Genomic DNA, 20,942 nt, shown 5'->3' with positions numbered 1-20,942 from the left:
TAAACAAATCCCCAAAACTTAACTGAACTTAGTGTGCAACTTTGCCTGCTTCACCTCCCTCCTAACAGGAATTTGTCTCCTACAGCTTACTACATCATTCCAAACAGCAGACTTTAGAGGTGCTTCACTCAAGATGCTATGGGAAAACATAACCAAGGGATATTTTCTCGTGCTCTTCCCATTGTAATTTCAACCTGAGATCTAAGCTAGGAAAGGTTTATCTGCAAACAGGTATTGTTAGCATAATGAAGTGACAGATGTAGAGAAAAATGTATCTGCTAAAGTAAAAAGAAAATAAAGAATCTGTAATGAAGGAGTGTTCAGGGGATGCTGAAAAACTTCAATCATCTCCATGAAATCTGGAGCAGGTCTATGGCACATCAGTGTCAGTTCTGGTTACTCAGGAAGTTCATAGATTCACAGAATGGTTTGGGTTGGAAGGGACCTTGAAGATCATCTAGTTCCAACCCCACTACCATGGGCAGGGACACCTTCCACTTAGACTAAGTTGCTCAAGGCCTCATGCAACCCAGCCTTGAACACCTCGAGGGAGGGGGCATCCTCCCTGGGTGACCTGTTCCAGTGTCATGATGTCCCTCTCTTTCCATTGCCTTTATAAGATTAAGATTCACAAAGATTCAGAGAATCACACATTGCACCAGGTTGGAAGGGACCCTCAAAGGTCATCTTGTCTAACCCTCCTGCAGTCAGCAGGGACACCTCCAAGTAGATCAGGTTGCTCAGAGCTCCATCAAATTTGACCTTGAATGTCTTCAGGGCTGGGGCCTCCATCACCCCTCTTGGCCAGCTAAAACTGAGAAGTGAATCCCTCTCTGACCTTCAGAAGCACTGACAGGATCAACATTTTTAGCTGCTTTTACCTTGCTTTTTCAGTGACTCCCATTTGCTGGTGAACATCAATAAATTCCATGAGTTGCTTTTGTAGCACGGTTTCTTTTCCTTCAACTTGCTTAATAAAATCATGCTGCAGAAGACTGGATACAGTTGGACGCTTCTCATAATCTTTAGTCAAGCACCTGTGCTGGCAAAAGAGGGACAGGATCACTGAGGGGTCACTGTTAGGTGTGGAAATGCTTGCTGCAGTTCATCTCTCTCATGCCTCCATGACAAACACATCCAAGATACATTACACATAACAACTACACACCTTCCATAGCCAGCTACATTGGTTGTTACTCTGTTGTTACTCACTTGTTAATGAAGTCATTGAATTCAGGTGACCACAGTTCAGGCTGCTGTAGGGTTGGAGGAGGATTCCTGCAAAGGTCAGTGTGATGATAAGTTAATAAGCTACTCACTTCACAGAAACAATGTGTGAAGGTAGGCTGAGTAATGAGTTTTAGAAGGCCACTGACAAAAGATATTGATTTCTGCTGACAAAAAGAGCATGGGTAGATGACAGAATGCCTCACTGGTTCTTCTGTTTTACATAACTAACAAGGAAAAATAGCACAGAGATGATCTACCAAGCATAACTAAAAATCACTATGATTTTTTCCAATCAAATCAATAAAGGGAAATGAAACTAACAAGCCATTAATCACTAATCACTTGTAATGGCAAGCTTCTCCTTTCGAGCCTGAAACAATTTACTTCCTTAGGAGAATTTTTTAAGAGAAATGCTGCTTTTCCCAGAAGAACCACATCAACCAACTTGCTGAGCAAAGTGTCAGAAGGAAGGAGCTCTTGATTAACTATTTCTCATTCATCAGAAGATAATCAGAAGTCAGGTGAAGCTCAAAATACAGGCCTATTGTAAATAAACACTTCTGCTTTCTTTGCTGTGGTTAGAGCTGGTTATTCTAAGTGTTCAATTGGTTCAAGTTGTTCTAGCAGTCTTCTGCCATTCAAATAGAGATGTCACTTGCACTAAGTCCAGCCATGAAGACAAAGGAATGACTTATAGACAAGGTGCCTTTCCTCACAACTGATTCATATTTACCCTATCACTGTCAAGTTTTCCTCAGTGGAATGGAAGGCTCTCGGTCCAATATTTGCTCCAGGGTTGAAAGATGCCAGGATTGTAAAGGTATCAGCCAGATGTGGTTTTGAAGGCCCAGCTGAAATGACTGACTACCCCAGTTTGTAACTGCTTTTTCCATAGCAAGCAGAGGTGAGAAGAGCATTTGTACTCTGCTTCAGCACCAATGTTTCTTAAACCTGAAGGTAATTCTACCTAATTCAGGTGACTCAGCTAGAAAGGACTTGAGGCACTCATGTATCTCAATTGGCACTGCTCCCACTGACAGAATGAAATCCACAAATGGCTGTATGATCATCCTCTACAGACTTTGGGATTGATGTTCTTTGAAACACCCTAAGTAGCACTTTGGGAACTTTTATCTCCAGCTTCAAAGAAAGCAGAAAAAGAAGTTGTTATTTGCACTGGCCAAGGACAGGAACGGTGGAACGGCCAGGAGCAGCACAAGCTAATGAAAAGTGGCAGCCTAAATGGATGCAAGTGGTGGAGCAATAATCTGCTTCAAAGGACATGAGACAACTCTTGAGGACAGGTATAGGGCCTGTTCACCACGGTGGCTCTCCTAAGCCATTCTTTGTAACCCAATACACGTGACTCAGCTAAGTCCTGTGCTCATGTATATTGGGCAGCACTCCACTCATGGCTTTTGCTCAACTGTAGCCACAGTCAGCTCAGAACTTCTCAGTGTGCTGCCGTGGTTGAAGCAGAGCCTGCAGAAAATACAAAGTATTCCTAACCTCCTCCTAGTACAAAAAATACAAAGAAGCTCCACAAATTTATACAATCCAAGTTTGAAGAAAGTAGCAGTCAAGGAAAAAAATCAGTCTAACCTAGAAAGAAATAAACACATCAAGATACTACCTGGGTATTTTGAAGAGTGCCCTCATAGGGTGCAAATCAGCAAGGGGTGGATCTCCATCTCCCAGCTCTATTGCAGTAATACCTAGTGACCATGCATCACATCTGGCATCATAGGAGCTGTCTAGCTGCTGCTCACAGGCAATCACCTGTTGAAGAAAAGGACTGGGATTGTCGTTGGATGGTCAAATGTCCACACTCAAGAGCACACCCACAGCTGGGGGAACCTCTTGCAGGATGCAGGCACTGGGTGAAATAAACAGACTTGCATACATTTGGCAAGCTAAAGCATCCTGTTGCTGGAAAACCATCATGTTTGAACTGGAGAAAGCAGGTGTCCACCAGCACCAGGTTCGCTGACCAGATCTTCACTGGTCTGACAAAAAGGTGCAAATTGGTTTTTTTCAGCTGAAGGTGGTACACTGCATGCCACAGCTTAAGCAAGCAGAAGGAAACTCAGCACCCCTAAATCTCTTTTCTGTGGATTATGCTTGCAAAACAACTAACAGAGCTATATTGCACTCTCTGTGAAGTGAAGTGAGCAGGAACACAGAAGTTGAGGTCACTGTTTCCTACTGGGTCCTTACTCAGCCAAATCAGCCAATTTCAAGAGCAAGCTAATTTCTCAACAATGTGTTTGCTGCTGGGTTACAGCAAATCTATTTCAGTTCAGCTCATCCACAAGGCTGGATGAATTTAGAGTTTTTCATCCTGTTAGCTACAGGTCCAAACCAATGTGCATGCTGGTAGCTACAGGCCCAGGCCAAGGTGTATAAATAGAGTATGCTTACCAAAATACACTCCAGCCTACAAACAGAGGAGTTTAGTGCTACAAATAGATGTATATAATGTAGTTGTGTGTGCACAAATAGTGTAATCACATAGGCTTATTTACAATAAACTATTTCTCCTGCCTCAGCATTAAAATGCTTCAATTTCAGGTTGGAGAAATCTCCAAAGATCCACAGGACATCTTATTAATGAATAATAATCTCTTCCACATCTTGGTGTTAGCTGTATCAAAAGCTTTCTGGGTATAAAATCTGTAATGTATCACAGTACTACCTCCTCCCATCCCTGGGGAGATGAGGTATCTGTATTTCAGACCTTGGGTGGCTGGAAAGGATCAATGATGGAACCTTTAACATCTTAGTAAGCAATGCAACATCTTGCTCTCTGCCTCTAACCTTGCCAATTCAAAAATAAACCTCATTTTACCTTCATCCTCGCAAAAAGGTTTTAAACACTTTCTGTTCAAACAACTGGCTTCCCTACTTTCAGCTTTAAGTCAAGATAACCAAATTTCTTGGGCTTATATGCCATGCCCATTTATACAACATGGCACAGACAGGAGGATTTCTTCCCTTGGTGGAAGGAAGAGTTCTTTAATCCTTTGAAGCACCTGCCTCCCACTGCCATTAAGCAGGAGAGCCATGCCATCAAACTATGGACCGAGAGACTGGGGGCTGGATGCTGTTTCCTTCACAAGGAAAGCTGCCAGCAACTGGTGACAGCTCAGGAATTCTAAAGGAGAGTCCTAACACACCAATGTAAACCCAATCCCAGAACAGGACAATCAGGAAAAGAAAGCAAGGAGATGTTTGAGACTTTAGCAGGTTGCTTGTCACTACACAGCCGATGACTTGCTTCTGAATCAGATTTACATGATACTTCCACATGGACACTATTTGTCCTGTGCAGACTGCAGGTCAGGAGATAGATATAACCAGAACTTAAAGACTTCGTGAAAAATAGGCTTACTGAATTAAAAGATCTTTGCATAAGCCTTTTAGAATTCAAGAGCAGAAAAAACAAATCAAAAGGACATTGCTGTTTCAATCAGCGAAAGGACCAGTGGCCAAGAAGACAGAGAAAGGAAGAGCAGCAATGCAGAATGCAGCAGCTCGAATACCAGCAAGAAAATGTCTTGAGCCATGAATCTAACCTCCGGAGCCATCCAGAACGGGGTGCCCACCGAGGTGTTGCGCCGGAGACGAGTGCTGGTCAGCTGGGCAGACACACCTGGAAGAATGAAGGGAAGCTGTAATCAGAGCAGCTGCTGTGTCCATCCAGGACAGCCATCCTCCTCCTGGCACGCTACGGCATCCTCTGCAAGTGAATCTCAAATACGTCTTCCCATTTCTCTAGAAAGAGAGGCCAGGCTTCAAAGGCACTCGGTGCTGCAGCTGAGGTTCTCTGCTTCCTTTGTTTCCACTGATTTCAGCAGGACTGAGATTTAGTCCCAAATGAGCATTTTGTTAATAATCTGACTCTATCTATTTGGACTGGCTAATTACAGTTCTTCTATAGCCTGTTTCAGGAGAGAGGTAAAGCACTTTAGAGGGAAAATTAAGGTACTGCACCTTCTACATATCCTTTCTTTCTCTTAATGCTCAGTACTGACACTAGACCTCTGTTTCATTATTTCTATATTTCAGGTCAAGCATCACAAAAGATACTTCTTCTCATCCCTTAGCTGCCCTGCCATAAAAAAAGAAACAACAATACAGTACAATCTCAAAAAATTCTTACAAAACCTGAAGTCTCTCCATGCTCAAAGCACATTCTCAAGGCAACATCAAATGCCTGCAAATCAGCTTTGCAATACGAGCTGTAGTTTTAGGAATTAACTGTTTCAGGCCAAGAGCTGAAAAGTGGACTCTGAACTCTCAAGATTCCTTCTGGTTTTAGATGAAGCCATTGAAACATTAAGAATTTGAGTGGGCTGAAGCTGCTCTGACCAATCTGCCACCAATTTGCTTCTGTACAAACCAAGGGGGTATTGCTTGGGATTCTCTCCAGTGTGCACAAAGGGGAGAGTACAACACATGGAGAAAAACAGCTCCTCAGATAGCATGTCCTGTCCTATTATGGATTTCAGTAAAGACCAGCTGTGAAGTCCACCAGAGGCATATTCTGAAGGGTCAACATCATGGACAGCAAGAAAGGTGCTGAGTTCTACTCTTTTTCTAACCTCAGCCTGCTTGACACTGAAGTTCACTTCTTTTGGCTTCATACACACAACCTGCTTCTCTTTAAAAAGGGTAAAAAGACTCTGTTTCACTCTGTCAGTGCCATTTCATTGTTCTGAAATACTTGTAGCTCCACTGAGCACCACTGGCCACTTTCAACTCTGTATTGGCTGGTTTCAACATGCTTGACCTTACCTCCTTGAAAACACTGCCTATGGCTCATAACAGGAGCAATTCAGATTAACTGCCCAGTGGAGATACTAACTAAACCTATGTATATAGAAAAATTAATTGGTTTGGGGCTTTTTTGAGTGGTGGTCAAAATACCATAGAGATTTTGATCTGTTTGTTTTCACCCTGAAGCTGTGTTCAGCTCTGATTCACAAAATATCTGCATTTGTCCATTACAGGAATGTATGGAACTGAAGAAATGCACAGAAGTGCTGAAATCATAAAATAGCTTAGGTTGGAAGGAACCTCAGAGATCGTGGGCAGGGAAGCCTCTCAATTAGACTCAGCTGCTCAAGACCTCATCCAGCCTGGCCTTGAACATCTCCAGGGAGAGGGCATCCATGATGTCCCTAGGCAACCTATTCCATTGTCTCACCACTCTTGTACTGAAGAACTTCTTCATAAGATCTGGTCTAAGCCTATTCTCCCTCAGCTTCAGACAATTCCCCCTTAATGTATGGCACTGCTGAAAATAAAGCAGCAAGAAAGATCCTGCCTCTTCCTTTCAGACAAAGAACCATTGCTTTTGCAGCTACAATCTCCTTCAGGCTTGAGAAACTTGAATCTCTTTTCTCTCTGTGCCTGCAGAGAGTTCAACACACAGTGACTGCATCATGGAAAGCAGGACATCATGAGCATTAGCACAAAGTCCATCAATCCTGCTTCACCTCAGCTAAGTGGGGGCTTTGTTTTTGCTGCCTCGAGGAGTTGTCTGAGGTCCAGCTTCCGGCTCACAGTGTCTGTGGCTGCTCCCAGCCCTAGCAAAACAGGTCATTCAGAATGCAAGGAGTGAGCACACATCACCACAGGTCTGGCATGGCTGCAGTGATGCCAACAGACATCGTTATGTGACCCTTGGTTTTGGAGGGAGAGGAGGCTCCTCTGCTCACTCCCTTTCTGCGCGTTGTGGGAGATCCCTGAGCTAAGCGATTTGTTTGCAGTCTCGGACTAGGAAGTAGGATTCAGATCTGCAGGCAAAGGAAGGCACTGACTAATTTTTTAATCTTTTTAATTCCAAGTGTCAGATGTTATAAATAATCATAACTTTCTGCAGAGATAAGGAACAGGACATAAAAAGCACATTAATGTTCACAATCTTCTCTGCCAACGCACTGCTGGGTTTTTTTTTTCCCTTTGAACTGCAATTATTAAATAAACTGAAGCATTTTTTTCCCTCCTTCTTTCCCCTCCCTTCCCCCCACCCCTTTTTTTTCTTTTCTTTTTACTTCAGTAAAAAGCTGATTTAATTGGAATTGTTCACCACTACTTTCCTCATGCTTGGCGGGGGGAGGTGGGGGGTTGTGTGGTTTGTGTTTGTTTGTTTCCTCTTTTTGCTTTTAGCAGTAAAGTGGCATCTCAGATTATGGAGTGCAGGCCTTATGACAAACAGTATTTCCTTGGGCTTTTTCTGTCTATAGAGGAAAGAGGATGTAACTCCACACTTGGTAACATTTCTTCCAGCATTTCAGTAACCAGTCAAGCATATAGCTGGCCAGCTTTTTTTTAACTTGCATGTTTTCCTAACAAAAAGATCTTGCTCCTTCCCCCTTACTACTGCTTTCTTGCAAAATTACTCTGATATTCCCTTAAGAAAATCTAAAAACATGACAATGACTGGTGGTTTATTACACAGAAATTGCACATCTTATGGGAGTGAAGAGCTTGATAAATAAGTGCACTGATGGTAGCCATGCATACCATACCCCAAAGAAAATATTGTTATAGATGGAAAAGGGATTTATTTTATCTCTCTTTTAGTTTACCAACAAAACCTGGAAATTAGCAGCCTTCGATATAGTGAGTATTATTCAAGCTTTTTGTTGCAAAATCTGGCATATTGGAACTATACCAGAAGCAAAGCCATGTATTTATGAGAAGAGAAGAGAAGAGAAGAGAAGAGAAGAGAAGAGAAGAGAAGAGAAGAGAAGAGAAGAGAAGAGAAGAGAAGAGAAGAGAAGAGAAGAGAAGAGAAGAGAAGAGAAGAGAAGAGAAGAGAAGAGAAGAGAAGAGAAGAGAAGAGAAGAGAAGAGAAGAGAAGAGAAGAGAAGAGAAGAGAAGAGAAGAGAAGAGAAGAGAAGAGAAGAGAAGAGAAGAGAAGAGGAGAAGAGAGATTAAAAGAGAAGAGATTAAAAGAGAAGAGAAGAGAGAGAAGAGAAAGAAGAGAAGAGAAGAGAAGAGAAGAGAAGAGAAGAGAAGAGAAGAGAAGAGAGAAGAGAGATTAAAAGAGAAGAGATTAAAAGAGAAGAGAAGAGAGAGAAGAGAAGAGAAGAGAAGAGAAGAGAAGAGAAGAGAAGAGAAGAGAAGAGAAGAGAAGAGAAGAGAAGAGAAGAGAAGAGATTAAAAGAGAAGAGATTAAAAGAGAAGAGATTAAAAGAGAAGAGATTAAAAGAAAATGAAAGAGAGTGCAGAATGAGCTCCCAGTTATTAGTAAAGATTCACCTTACAGTCGTGCCCATCCAAGCAGATACTGTTCTGCCCTAACTTGTGAGGTTGCAGAACATGGTTTTATGGCTATGTCCTGTGACAGAAGTTTGCACATTTGACTGGTTGATGCTGCTGGGGGAATGGTGAGTGAATTCTGCTGAAGTCACACTCCTCATGCAGCAGGGAGGCTGCATTGCCAACCTACCAGCCATGGTATTCACACACAAACCTAGCCCAGAGGGCTTTCATTCCAGCTATCACACTGCCTCTGGCTACCTCTTCCATAACCCTTCTTTATTTGTGCCTTCAGTGTTCACTTCCCTTCCAAAGCATCCTCTTTGTGGTCATCTCTGTTTAAGGACCCACAAGTCATCCATTCCTCAAGCTTGTCTCTGGACCAAAACCTGTTCACACTCTTAACCTTGCAAGTCCAAACAGGCTGAAATGCTTTGAATTATTTCCCAACATCTTTTTAATCTGTGGGAGGAACGGATGTAAACCAGCAGGATACTGGCCAGAATGGTGTGCCAGTGTACCCTTGCTTCCCCTAGGCTGTAACTGATTGCACCCTTTCTCCATGGCCTCCAGGAGAACTGGTGACCACAGGCTGCCCTCCACCTCCTGACAGTTCCTGGAGCACGAGGCAAATGATTCTAATCAAATCTCACACTCTGGGGTTTCAGCTGGTTTCCTGAAAGGGATGCAAAGGAACATTTGTTTTCTTGATGCACAGTTGACCAGATGTATTTAACTAGGAGAACTGCTCTGCTCTGGAGCCTGGGGGATTTGTGCAGTTACCCACACTCTGGTGAGGAAAGTTCTCCTTCTCAGATGCTTGCTTTCTTACATATTAAATTTCAAACTGACCACCACTTTGGAGACCCCAAAATTGTTTTTTTCCCCCTGTATGACTGGGAAAACCTTGAAGGGTTTTTCTCCCTGTTGTATGATGTAGTTTTCCTGTTAAGATTGTCTGAGTTCCTGCAACATCCATGCTGATGGGACAGAATATTTAAAATAGCAAAGGACTGGAACCCTTCAGTGCAAATTGAGTTCAACTTCCAGGAGAAAATGGATAGGTTCTAGTATACACAGGTGAGACCAGAGGGTTCCTAATAACCTCAAGAGATTATTATTTTGTGACCAAGAGGAAGTCTTTGCTGGCCAGAAAGGGCTATTTTAGACTAGACTAGACTAGACTAGAATAGAATAGACCAGACCAGACCAGGTTGGAAGAGACCTTCAAGATCACCGAGTCCAACCTATTATCCAACACCATCTAATCAACTAAACTATGGCACCAAGCACCCCATCAAGTCTCTTCCTAAACACCTCCAATGATGGTGACTCCACCACCTCCCTGGGCAGCACATTGCAATGGGCAATTACTCTTTCTATGAAGAACTTCTTCCTAACCTCCAGCCTAAACCTCCCCTGGTGCAGCTTGAGACTGTGTCCTCTTGTTCTGGTGCTGGTTGCCCGGGAGAAGAGACAAAACCCTTCCTGGCTACAAACTCCCTTCAGGTAGTTGTAGACAGCAATAAGGTCTCCCCTGAGCCTCCTCCTCTCCAGGCTAAGCAAACCCAGCTCCCTCAGCCTCTCCTCACAGGGCTGTGCTCCAAAACCCTCCCCAGCTTTGTTGCTCTTCTCTGGACACATTCCAGCAACTCAGTATCTTTCCTAAACTTGAGGGGCCCAGAACTGGACACAGGACTCAAGGTGTGGCCTAACCAGTGCTGAGTACAGGGCAGAATGACTTCCCTGCTCCTGCTGGCCACACTGTTCCTGATGCAGGCCAGGATGCCACTGGCCTTTTTGGCCACCTGGGCACACTGCTGGCTCATGTTCAGCCTACCATCAACCAGTACCCCCAGGTCCCTTTCTGCCTGGCTGCTCTCCAGCCACTCTGACCCCAGCCTGTAGTGCTGCATGGGGTTGTTGTGGCCAGTGTCACTTCCTGCACCTCTGGCATATGACAACAGCTTTCTGTGTCAAGCTTCTTTAATTCTTAAGCCATTGGTGACATCTTTATGTGAATTAGCAGAAGAAAATATTTGCAGCCCCAAGTGAACAGCTTATCCTGGATACAGAATTTGGCCATGTTATTTTTTTTCCCCCAAACTGGACAGCACAAAGGTTTTCATTCACAAAGGGACCACAAAACAAGCTTTAAAGGCCTAAGCCTTCAACAAAGAATTAAACATTCAACAATGGAAACGCTCCACAGCTCAAGTCAATGCAATCCATGTTATCCCTGCTAACCCTGGTTTGAAAAACTTGGATTTATTACTCTGATTGTGTTCAAGGCAGTTTGACAAGCTGCTCATGAAGAAAGCTTTCATCAAAGTCTTTTACTTTTCTTGCCTTCTGCCACAGTCCCCTAGTAAATGCTTTGTGGAAGCAACATGTGAGTGTCTTGCTGTATGGTCTGCAGAAACGACAGCACAATAACAGCCTGGGTTTGATCTGGATCAGTGAAGCAGACAGCTTTATTATGGATGCATGCTAGAATGACTAAGGCAAATACAAGTCTTACTATGATTCATTGCTCCAAGTGTGCTGAGGGCAGAAGGAAAATTATTTTCATTTTGAATACTTTCAAATTAAATTATTTTTGATTAATTGTTTCACTTTTGCAGAATGATTCAGACAGCATTTGCAGCTAAGGCAGGGCGAGAAGGAAGAGACACAACAGGATATTCTGATTATTCTGGAATAGGCTACAAAAGCTTCTAGAACTACTCAAGGTCATGCTGAGCTCCTCTTCAATGTCAGCAGGACATGTGAGGCTGAGAACCATGATAGATATTAAAAGAAATGGGGACTAAAATGTCCCTCCCCAAAATGCCCCAATAGTCAAACCTGAAGCACTCACAACTGCCTTCTCAGCCTACTCACAAGGTGGCTCTAGAGTCCCAAACACTCTAAGTGTTTGCAGCACAGTCCTGTGAACCTTCTCCCCCTCTGCAATGCCAAGTGCCACACAAGGCTTGCTAGGCTGATCTGTGATGGGCCAACAAACTGTGTCTATCAAGCATGGTAGGGAGAAGCCGTAGAGCAGTCACAGCACGGGTACAAGAGAGTTTGTGAGATATCACAATGAAAGGATGAAGCTCAGTGTTGTGATTCCTTCATCAACCTCAGAACCAAGACTTCAGATGCTTTCCCCACAGGATCAGCAGGAAGCCCCTCATACATCAGAAGACCAGGAGATGTGAGCAATTACACAGGTAGAACTATTAAGAGGGAGTCTTACCATGGGCTTACTAATTACTTTGAGATTGTCCCTCTTACTTTGGGCGTGCTGTACAACGTAACTGATTGCACTCCTCTTGCTTTGACATTATAGCAGCTGATGGCTCATCTACACTTCAAAAACTCAACCTGTTTAGTATAGTCCCAGTTTTAAACAATTGGCCTGTATTTCTGTATTGGGATAGGCATGAATATCATGCAGCAAAATGTAACAAAGCCACCTACACATTCTAAGCTATGTTGATCAATTGTTGCTGATCACTAGCAGTGATAAAGCACCAGCAGCATTCCATAATTTGTAAGGGCAACCACTACTGAGTCACAAGAGAGGATGTTGGCAGAATTACTACAAACTGTTACTAAGGAAAGAAAATGCAATAAATTTAATTTTATGAATTCACCTGAATTATGAAATGCAGCTAATACTTTCATTTGGTGTTGCTCAAATGAAATGATGGATGTATTTTAGAGTAAGAAGAAGCTGAAGATCAAAACACACTACCAAAACTGTCTTACAGTTGTCTTGTTTCATCAAATTGCAGTTTTGTACAAGAAGGAGGCCATCCAGAAATGCCACCACTAAGATTTCCTTTGCTCTTAACTTGGGATGACTTCAAATAGCTTCAAAAGAGGAATGACAATTCCCTCCCTGACAAAATAATAACCCCACCACATTCCAAACACAAAAGCTGAGCTCTGTCTACCTGCAGTTGCCAAATTACACAGAACAAATAGTTTGAGCACAAAACAAAGCAATGTCAGTTCTCAGTGTGGCTAAAGAGAGCAAGGCAGGATTGCCTCCCCCATCCTTTTGCTCCCCAATGAGTCACACTCAGGCTAAGCCTCCAGCTGACTCAGGCTTCTTGCTGCACATCCACGATAAAACCCTGCTAGCTCCACGCAAAGTGTGATATCTGAAACTGCATCTGGAATGCCAAGGCAACATTCACACACAGCTTTGCAGTCCAACACTGCTAACATTTGAAGGAAAAGCAGAAAAAACACAAACTAAGTATGTTTGAAGTACAACAATCACCCCACCTGCCCTACAGCTGCATTACCCTCACAACGCGTGTTTGAATTATGCAATCTCTTTATCCACAGTACTGAAGGAACCCTCAAAGTCATTATTCTGTTAACTGCATACAGAACAGCTTGTAATTTTCCATCACCTATCAGCAGCAGTGAGATTGCATTACCTCCTTTCCATGTCTGCCACTGGAACCTGCTTTACCTATAAAAAAGTATTAGATCTTTCCTATGTGCTGCTTATCCAGAGAGTCTAACTGATGGAGAGCTTCAGATCTCATTAATGAGGAAGAACCTGGAAGTGAACAGTGGCAATCTGTGTCAGTTTGCCCTTCCCTACAGTAACAGGACTAGGCAAACTGGGATCTTGCATTCAGATGGCAGTGGTCAGTGGCTCAAAGTCCAGATGGAGATCAGTGACCAGTGGTGTCCCTCAGGGGTCCACACTGGGACCAGTACTGTTCAACATTTTCATCAGTGGTATAGACAGTGGGATGAACAGGAAAGGCCCCATGCAGCATTCTGATTTCAAGAAAAGAATTGAATCGAGAGGGGCTATTCAGTGAAGCAAGTCCTTGTCAGCATAAGCAGATGTTATATCCTCAGCTCCCTCTGAAATTGGTTGCACGCTGTAAGGTGCAGATGAATATATGAATTTTTATTAAAGATGAGGTGTGCAAGTGACTTCAGGGCAGTCTGGTAAACTGATGAAACAAGATCAGGCACTGAAAGGTATTTAGGCAGCCAAAGCTGCAATTTGTCACAAGACTTTCAAAAAGTATCCAGCATTAAATTAATTCTAATTTATATGCTAAAAGGTCTTGAAAACTCTATTAGGTGCTTTCATGCACCTCTTATGGCTAAAATACCTTTGGAAAGCTGTCTCTTTACCACCGATCCACTGCATACAACCAGAATTCTGAGAAACAGCTACAATGAATTTCCTGCCCCCTTTCCTTTGGCTGACAAACCACTCTGAATACAGTCAAGAATATTTATAAACCCAGAATTTGGTTCACACTTTGCTTCTAATACAGTTTCTTAGGCAGCTCTCACCCTTTAAAGTGCTGCAGGGAGCTGACTTTCACGTAGAGGTATCCTTTTTTATCACATCTCTGTCACGTACTGAGAACACAGCAGCTAGACTTGACTCTGATGCAGCCATCTCTTATTTGTGTTGATGCAAAAGAGGATGCTCCTTGCTTGGAACATAACTGCTGTGATTCTGAGGCATAACATCATTCCCCAAAGGGTGTCACCTCTTTATAAACATGAATGAGGTCACCCCTTCTCCAAGCTAGAGACCCAGCTCCCTCAGCCTTTTCTCAGAGAGGAGATGTTTCATTCCCTTCATCATCTTTGTGGCCCTGCACTGGACTCTTTCAAGCAGTTCCCTGAGGTCCTTCTCGAACTGAGGGGCCCAGAACTAGACACAATATTCCAAATGTGGCCTCACAGGGCAGAGCAGAGGGGGAGGAGAAACTCTCTCGACCTACTAACCTTCATCTTTCAGATCAGGTTCTACGCACCTGTTCACATTGAAACAACTGTAGAGACTATCATGGAAAGAGCAAAAGGTTCTTCAGGATCATCTCATCAACAACAAGCACATAGGAGAATGGTGAAGATTTAATTATCCTGGGCAGAGCTCACTTTCTGTCAAGTGGTGCTGGTGGTTGAAGGAGTCCTTGATCCACTGTCTGTTGCCCTCTCCACAACAAAAGAGCTGTGTGCATGCTAGAAAGGGCTGTGTGACTGCTCAAGTTGGTTTTGTTTGTTTGGTTGGCCCCCATGTAATAATTGGTTCAATCTAAAACAAAAATTTTGCTTCCACTGAGTATCTACTGCGAGAAAAGGAGATGGGGTCTTGTGTGTTCACTCATTCAGTAGCCTGCAGATCCACAGGCTCACATGATAAAAGATGGCTCTGAGTTTCAGCCCCTGAGCCAATCAATGTTTATGTATAACAGCCAATAGCAGTGCCAACAGGAGAGATTTTGATCAACTTGCATTCCTGGCTAAAAAATGCTCCTGGAATCTGATTAATGTGGGTTTAAATCCTCTTAAGCAGAAGACACAAATCTCCCAAATCCCAGCTGAATGCCTTAAACATCAGCCTGAGGGTGAGTGGTAGGTCTTCCATGATGATTCTGTGAACTGTCTGAATTCTTTCTATCTGAACCTAGTCATTTTTGCCTTCAGATTGGTTCTGGGTGGGGGTACATGGAGCTGATGGAGTGGGTCCAGAGGAGGGCCACAAAGATGGTCAGAGGGCTGAAGGACAGGCTGGGAGAGCTGGGGCTGTTCAGCCTGGCAAAAAAAAAGGTTCCAGAGGGACCTTGGAACAGTCTTCCAATACCTGAAGGGAGCTACAAGAAAGCTGGAGAGGGAATTTTTCACAAGGACCTGTAGTGATAGGATGAGAAGGAATGGATTGAATCTTGAGGAGGGCAGATTTAGGCTGCAGATTAGGAAGAAATTCTTTACAGTGAGGGTAGTGAGATACTGGAACAGGTTGCCCAAGGAGGTCATGGATTTCCTCTCCTTGGAGGTGTTGAAGGCCAGGGTGAACCCCCAGGGCCTTGAGCAACCTGGTCCAGCAGAAGATGTCTTTGTCCTTGGCAGTGGGATTGGAACTAGATGATCTTTAAGGTCCCTTCCAACCTAAACCATTCTATGAATCTATGCAAGACAGAGAGAATCTCTATCTATTCCTAAGTTGTAGCTCCTACACTCCTTTGAGAGGAAGGACTGCAGATCCTGCAGCCTTCCCTCAGCCCACAGAACTCTGTGCATGCATGTTTGTTTCTTTCTCATCTGTGCTTTGTTATCACAGTGTTCCTCACAAGATTTTAAGATTATTTTTCAATTACAGCCTTAGCAGCAGATTGCAGTAACTGGGGAATAAAGTATTCAGGTCCTCATCCTTGCAGCTTGTATGTTTTGACATCTGCATAAGTGAGTTAATTTTCAGAAGCATTGATCCTCCATGGCTCTAATTGCCTTCAGCACCTTACAAAAAATTAGTATCCACAACACATTAAGTATTGATTTTGCCTCACATTAAACCTCCAGACTATCAGAAAATACCAGTAAGTCTATGGCAGACAATTTAGGAAGTCTGGAGGGTTTTCAACAGATTTTATCTGAGGAATACAAGAATGAACACAAATAGACACATTTTCAGAAGACTTAGTAACCCTAATAGCTGTGGGGGCTTGGGGGGTGAAGGAATGGGAGCTGCATAAATACAGTCTACTGGCAGGAAGACACTACAGTAATAGGAGCTAAAATCTCATTATTAGTTTAAGAAAAAAGAAAAGCTATGCATCAATTGAATAAATCTCATGAACAAAACAGGAGAGTAAAGGGAGGGAAAAGAAAGACTTTTCTGTCTTCTGAACAATATCATTATAGTCACAACTGTGAAGTAGTGACCAGCAAATTGAACTCAAACACCAGAGGCTACCAGAGGGTAGCACATAATAACAAATAGTGCAAGTGTTTAAACCTCCCCTTCTATAAAACAACAGTCAATACACTTTTAAGGCAAATCACTGAGAGATACCTTACCTGTGTCCCTGCTTTCCCCTTTTGGTGGTGATACCAGATGTCAGCATTTGAAAATCACTTTAGGCCTAACAAACTTTAACAGAACCTTTCAATGTAAGGCCAAGTCTTGTCTTAGTCTTGACTGCAATCTGTTAGTTTTCCTAGACTTTGGAAAGAGGGAATTACCTATATAGTATCTTTCCCTCTACTACTTTCAGGTCACATCTCTTGTTTCATTTCAAATCAAATGACTGATGTATATGTGACTAAGGTGGAGCTCTCCCATTCTTCACAACATCCAGTAAGTTCTAAGTCCTCTTGGGCACAACATGAAGATTTTGCTTACTTATCAGCTTCTGTTTCCACTGAACCAGTGCAGAGTTCTAGGGGAACTAAGCACCAACCTTATTTTGAACCCTGGTAACTTGCTTTGCCACTTCACTTACTGTGCCTGCCCCAAAGCATTTGGCACTTACTACCCTCACATCATAGCTTCTATTTGTTAGCAGTGCTTCTGAAACAGCATTAGCAAAATTGCTGAGCCCCTCAAAGTTGCTGAAACACCAAGGCTGTGAGTATTTTATTTTTTGTCAAGTGAAAAAAAAAGTAACCTTGGTTACCCAAATTATTTTGAATGAAGAACTATTTTTAATGAAGAATAAGATTTTTCATGAAGAATTATTATCAATGAAATTCATATTTTTAATGAAGAATTCTTTCTAATGAAGAATAATATTTTAACAAAGACTTATTATGAAGGAAATTAATATTTTTAATGAAGAATTCTTTTTAATGAAGACTTATTACAGTATCACACTATCACTAAGGCTGGAAGAGACCTCAAGGATCATCAAGTCCAACCCGTCACCACAGACCTCATGACTAGACCATGGCACCAAGTGCCACGTCCAATCCCCTCTTGAACACCTCCAGGGACAGTGACTCCACCACCTCCCTGGGCAGCACATTCCAATGATGAATGACTCTCTCGGTGAAGAACTTTCCTCCTCACCTCAAGCCTAAACTTCCCCTGGTGCAGCTTGAGACTGTGTCATCTTGTTCTGGTGCTGGTTGCCTGGGAGAAGAGACCAACCCCTTCCTGGCTACAACCACCCTTCAGGTAGTTGTAGAGGGCAATGAGGTCACCCCTGAGCCTCCTCTTCTCCAGGCTAAACATTCCCAGCTCCCTCAGCCTCTCCTCATAGGGCTTGTGCTCAAGGCCTCTCCCCAGCCTTGTTGCCCTTCTCTGGACACATTCAAGTGTCTTGATGTCCTTCTTAAACTGAGGGGCCCAGAACTGGACACAGGACTCAAGGTGTGGCCTAACCAGTGTTGAGTACAGGGGCACAATGACTTCCCTACTTCTGCTGGCCACACTATTCCTAATGCAGGCCAGGATGCCCTTGGCCTTCTTGGCCACCTGGGCACACTGCTGGCTCATGTTTAGGTGGCTGTCAATTAGCACCCCCAGGTCCCTCTCTGTTTGGCAGCTCTCCAGCCACTCTGACCCCAGCCTGTAGCTCTGCATGGGGTTGCCGTGATCAAAGTGCAGCACCTGGCACACATATTATTAATGAAATTAATGTTTTTAATGAAGAATTCTTTTTAATGAAGGCTTATTATCAATTAAATTAATATTTTTAATGAAGAATTCTTTTTAATGGAGAATAACATAGCTCACCTTTTCTGATTTGCTTATTTTATTGTCCATACTTCAGATGTAGCACCTTGTGTGCTCATAGAAGTAAGCATTACATACCAAAATCCACAAGCTTGACTCCTCCTTCAGTGGTCAGAAGGATATTATTTCCCTTGATGTCACGGTGGATGGTTTTGTTTTCATGCAAATGCTGAAGTCCCTGGAAGGTGAGATGTAAACATGAACTTTTTGCAGACAGCTGCTGCTACTCCAGTTGCAGGAACAAAAAGGTAACAAAATAAGTATGGGGCGAAGGGAATCAAAGCAGATGTTTTTGTTGTGGGATTTTTGTTTTGGGTTTTGGCTGTTGTTGGTTTGGTTTGGTTTGCTTTGGGCTTTTTTTTTGGTTGTTGTTTTGTTTTGTGTGTTTTAAATCCCAGCCCAGAGAGATGTCATTCTCACTAGAAAAACATGTGGCACGACAGGAGAAATAGATATTGTTTAACTGCCTTGCTTTAAGTCAAGGCAAATGCAGGGGAAAAAGCACTAGAAACCTACATTACAGATTGTACCTTTAGAGTAGAAACTCAGAGAAAACTGCTAAGGCCTTTATTTCACTGCTGAAGGGCAAATTCTGGTTAAAAGGAAGTGAGAAATAAAGACATGGATCCTGTTTAGCCCCCCCAAAGCCCCTCTTGCAACAGCATCTGAATTTAGTAGCTCTGCTGCTCATTCTGCTCTACAAATATTTTGGATGCAGACATAAAAGGTTGGGCAGTGATTTGGGTATTTCTGCCATTGCTCAAAAGAGAGGTGATTTTCCTGCAGAATTGCATTTACTAAGGAAATAAATCAAGTGCCAGGAATCAATTTCAATTCTCTTCATAATGAGACAAACAGATTAATTGCTCTTTGCCTTGCTTCTTCAGGAAGAGCCACCTGAATTACACATCCCTTTGATTTCATTAAACATGGCTATAATACAGGACAGTGATGACATGATCTCTGCTCATTCAGACACACAGAAAAAAATGAGCTGAGGATTGACTCTCCTTTCACTGAGAGCTTATCTTACCATCAGAGCTTCGTGTAAAATGTAAGCAATTATCAGTTCATTCATCCTTTCACCTCTCTTCAGAAACCCCTTCACAAGATCAGTCACAGATCCACCATTGCACAGCTGCAAAACATCAGAGGAATACAGAAAGGAATTGAGAAGGGCTAGAGGAGCCAACTGGCTTCAGTTTTCAGTAGTTTTCACATTTGTAGCCAGATGTGCTCCTGTTACACTGGCAAATGGCAAGTTTGTCCTGTTGCCTACCATTTAAACAGCACACACTAACTTCTGCCATCTTTCCCCCTCAGGACTTCCTGCATTTAACTCTTCCCAAACACAAGTGCAGTTCTGTTCTCATATACACATGGTTGCTTTTTCACTAATACAGAAGGAGCTTATAGTGCAAGAACTGTGCTCTAAAGGCATGTTCTGTGAGGCACGCTAAGTGCTTCTTATACTCATCATGTTTAACTCACTAGCAATAGGACCCGCAACAAAATAAGGATATGGACCTGCTGAAGAGGGTCCAGAGGAGGCCACCAAGATGAACAGAGGGCTGGAGCAACTCTCCTCTTAAGTCAGGCTGCAAGAATTTGGGCTGTTCAGCCTACAGAAGGCTCTGGCAAGACCTTAGAGCTGCATTTCAATATTTGAAGGGGACCTACAGGAAGGCTGGGAAGGGACTCTTTAGAAGGGCCTGCGGTGATAGGCGGAGGGGCAGTGGTTTGAAACTGGAGCAGGGGAGATTTAGGTTGGATGTAAGGAGGAAGTTCTTTGCAATGAGTGGTGAAATACTGGAACAGGCAGGGATGTGGTTGAGGCTCTGTCCCTGGAGACATTCAAGATCAGACTTGATGTGTCCCTAGGCAGCCTAATCTAGTTGGAGATGTCCTTGCTGACTGCTGAGGGGTTGGACAAGATGAGCTTCCAACCCAGTACAATCTGTGCATGCAGATTCTTACAGAATGTTATACACAAGGGATGGACATGATGGAAGACAATGAAAGCACCATGGAAAGAAAGGCCTCATCTCCCACTGAAGGTGAGCCATGGGTGTAAGACTAATTACAGCACTTATAGCATCAACCCTATCAGCTTCTTGTTCCAGATGCAGGCCCACAACCTCCTCTGGACAACCCTTCCTCCTGCTCAAGGTCCAGTTAGACACCTGTTTGACCAAACCCATTGGCTTCAAACTAGAGAAGTGCAGATTTAGATTGGATGTTAGGAATAGGGTCATTACCATGAGGGTAGTGGAACACTGGAACAGGTCGCCCAGGAAGGTGGTTGGGGCCCCATCCCTGAAGATATTCAAGGTGAGGCTCGACAGGGCTCTGGACAACCTGATCTAGTTGAGGATGTCCCTGCTTACTGCAGGGGGGGTTGGACTGGATGACCTTTGGAGGTCCCTTCCAGCCCAGACCATTCTGTGAGTCTCTGACAAGGAACAACAGGTACAAAGAAAACTGATCAAGGAATTTATTTCTTGTAGATGGGAGAAGGAAAAAACCTGTACCTTAGAAACCACCTTAGGCAGTCAAACCAAGACCTTTACTAATTTTACTACCCCTCTCACAGGATAGAAATGCCTATTACCATCTAAATATCTGCATTATAAGATGAGAACTATTAAAATGTCAGGTGAAGTAAGATACTAAACTGCTGGATTTGTAAAAAGCCAGCTGAGCAGGTCTTCAAGCATGAACAGAAATAATCCACACCACCATGGAAGTCATCTACACCACTCCCCCAACTCCTAACTCTGCTTAGGCTGAGTTCACCTGAGGATGTCTCAAACACAGGCTTTGAAGGCACAGGACAACTCTTCCTCTGTCTCAAAGAGGTGTACTTCTACTTACATCAGACACTGCCTTTTTCTGAGACCACCACCACAGAAAGAAGGGGAAAAAGGGCAGGAATTAG

At 43.2% G+C, this 20,942-nt stretch overlaps 1 protein-coding gene across 1 annotated transcript in view; it reads right to left on the bottom strand.

The window, feature by feature from the left end:
• MYO3A (myosin IIIA) overlaps positions 1–20,942 on the bottom strand; it is a 93,694-nt gene that overhangs the window by 49,860 nt on the left and 22,892 nt on the right. Inside the window, exons 4-9 of the mRNA XM_054171398.1 lie at positions 19,038–19,142; positions 18,083–18,182; positions 4,806–4,882; positions 2,864–3,009; positions 1,213–1,278; positions 882–1,037 (exon numbers count right to left, since the gene is read on the bottom strand). Coding sequence (XP_054027373.1) covers positions 882–1,037; positions 1,213–1,278; positions 2,864–3,009; positions 4,806–4,882; positions 18,083–18,182; positions 19,038–19,142 — 650 coding nt within the window. The remainder of the gene's footprint in view (positions 1–881; positions 1,038–1,212; positions 1,279–2,863; positions 3,010–4,805; positions 4,883–18,082; positions 18,183–19,037; positions 19,143–20,942) is intronic.

The sequence above is a fragment of the Dryobates pubescens genome, chromosome 21 (genome assembly GCF_014839835.1).
Source record: "Dryobates pubescens isolate bDryPub1 chromosome 21, bDryPub1.pri, whole genome shotgun sequence".
Taxonomy (NCBI): Eukaryota; Metazoa; Chordata; class Aves; order Piciformes; family Picidae; genus Dryobates; species Dryobates pubescens.
The sequence above is the reverse complement of the archived record's forward strand: the minus strand, read 5'-3'. Positions and strand labels throughout refer to the sequence as shown.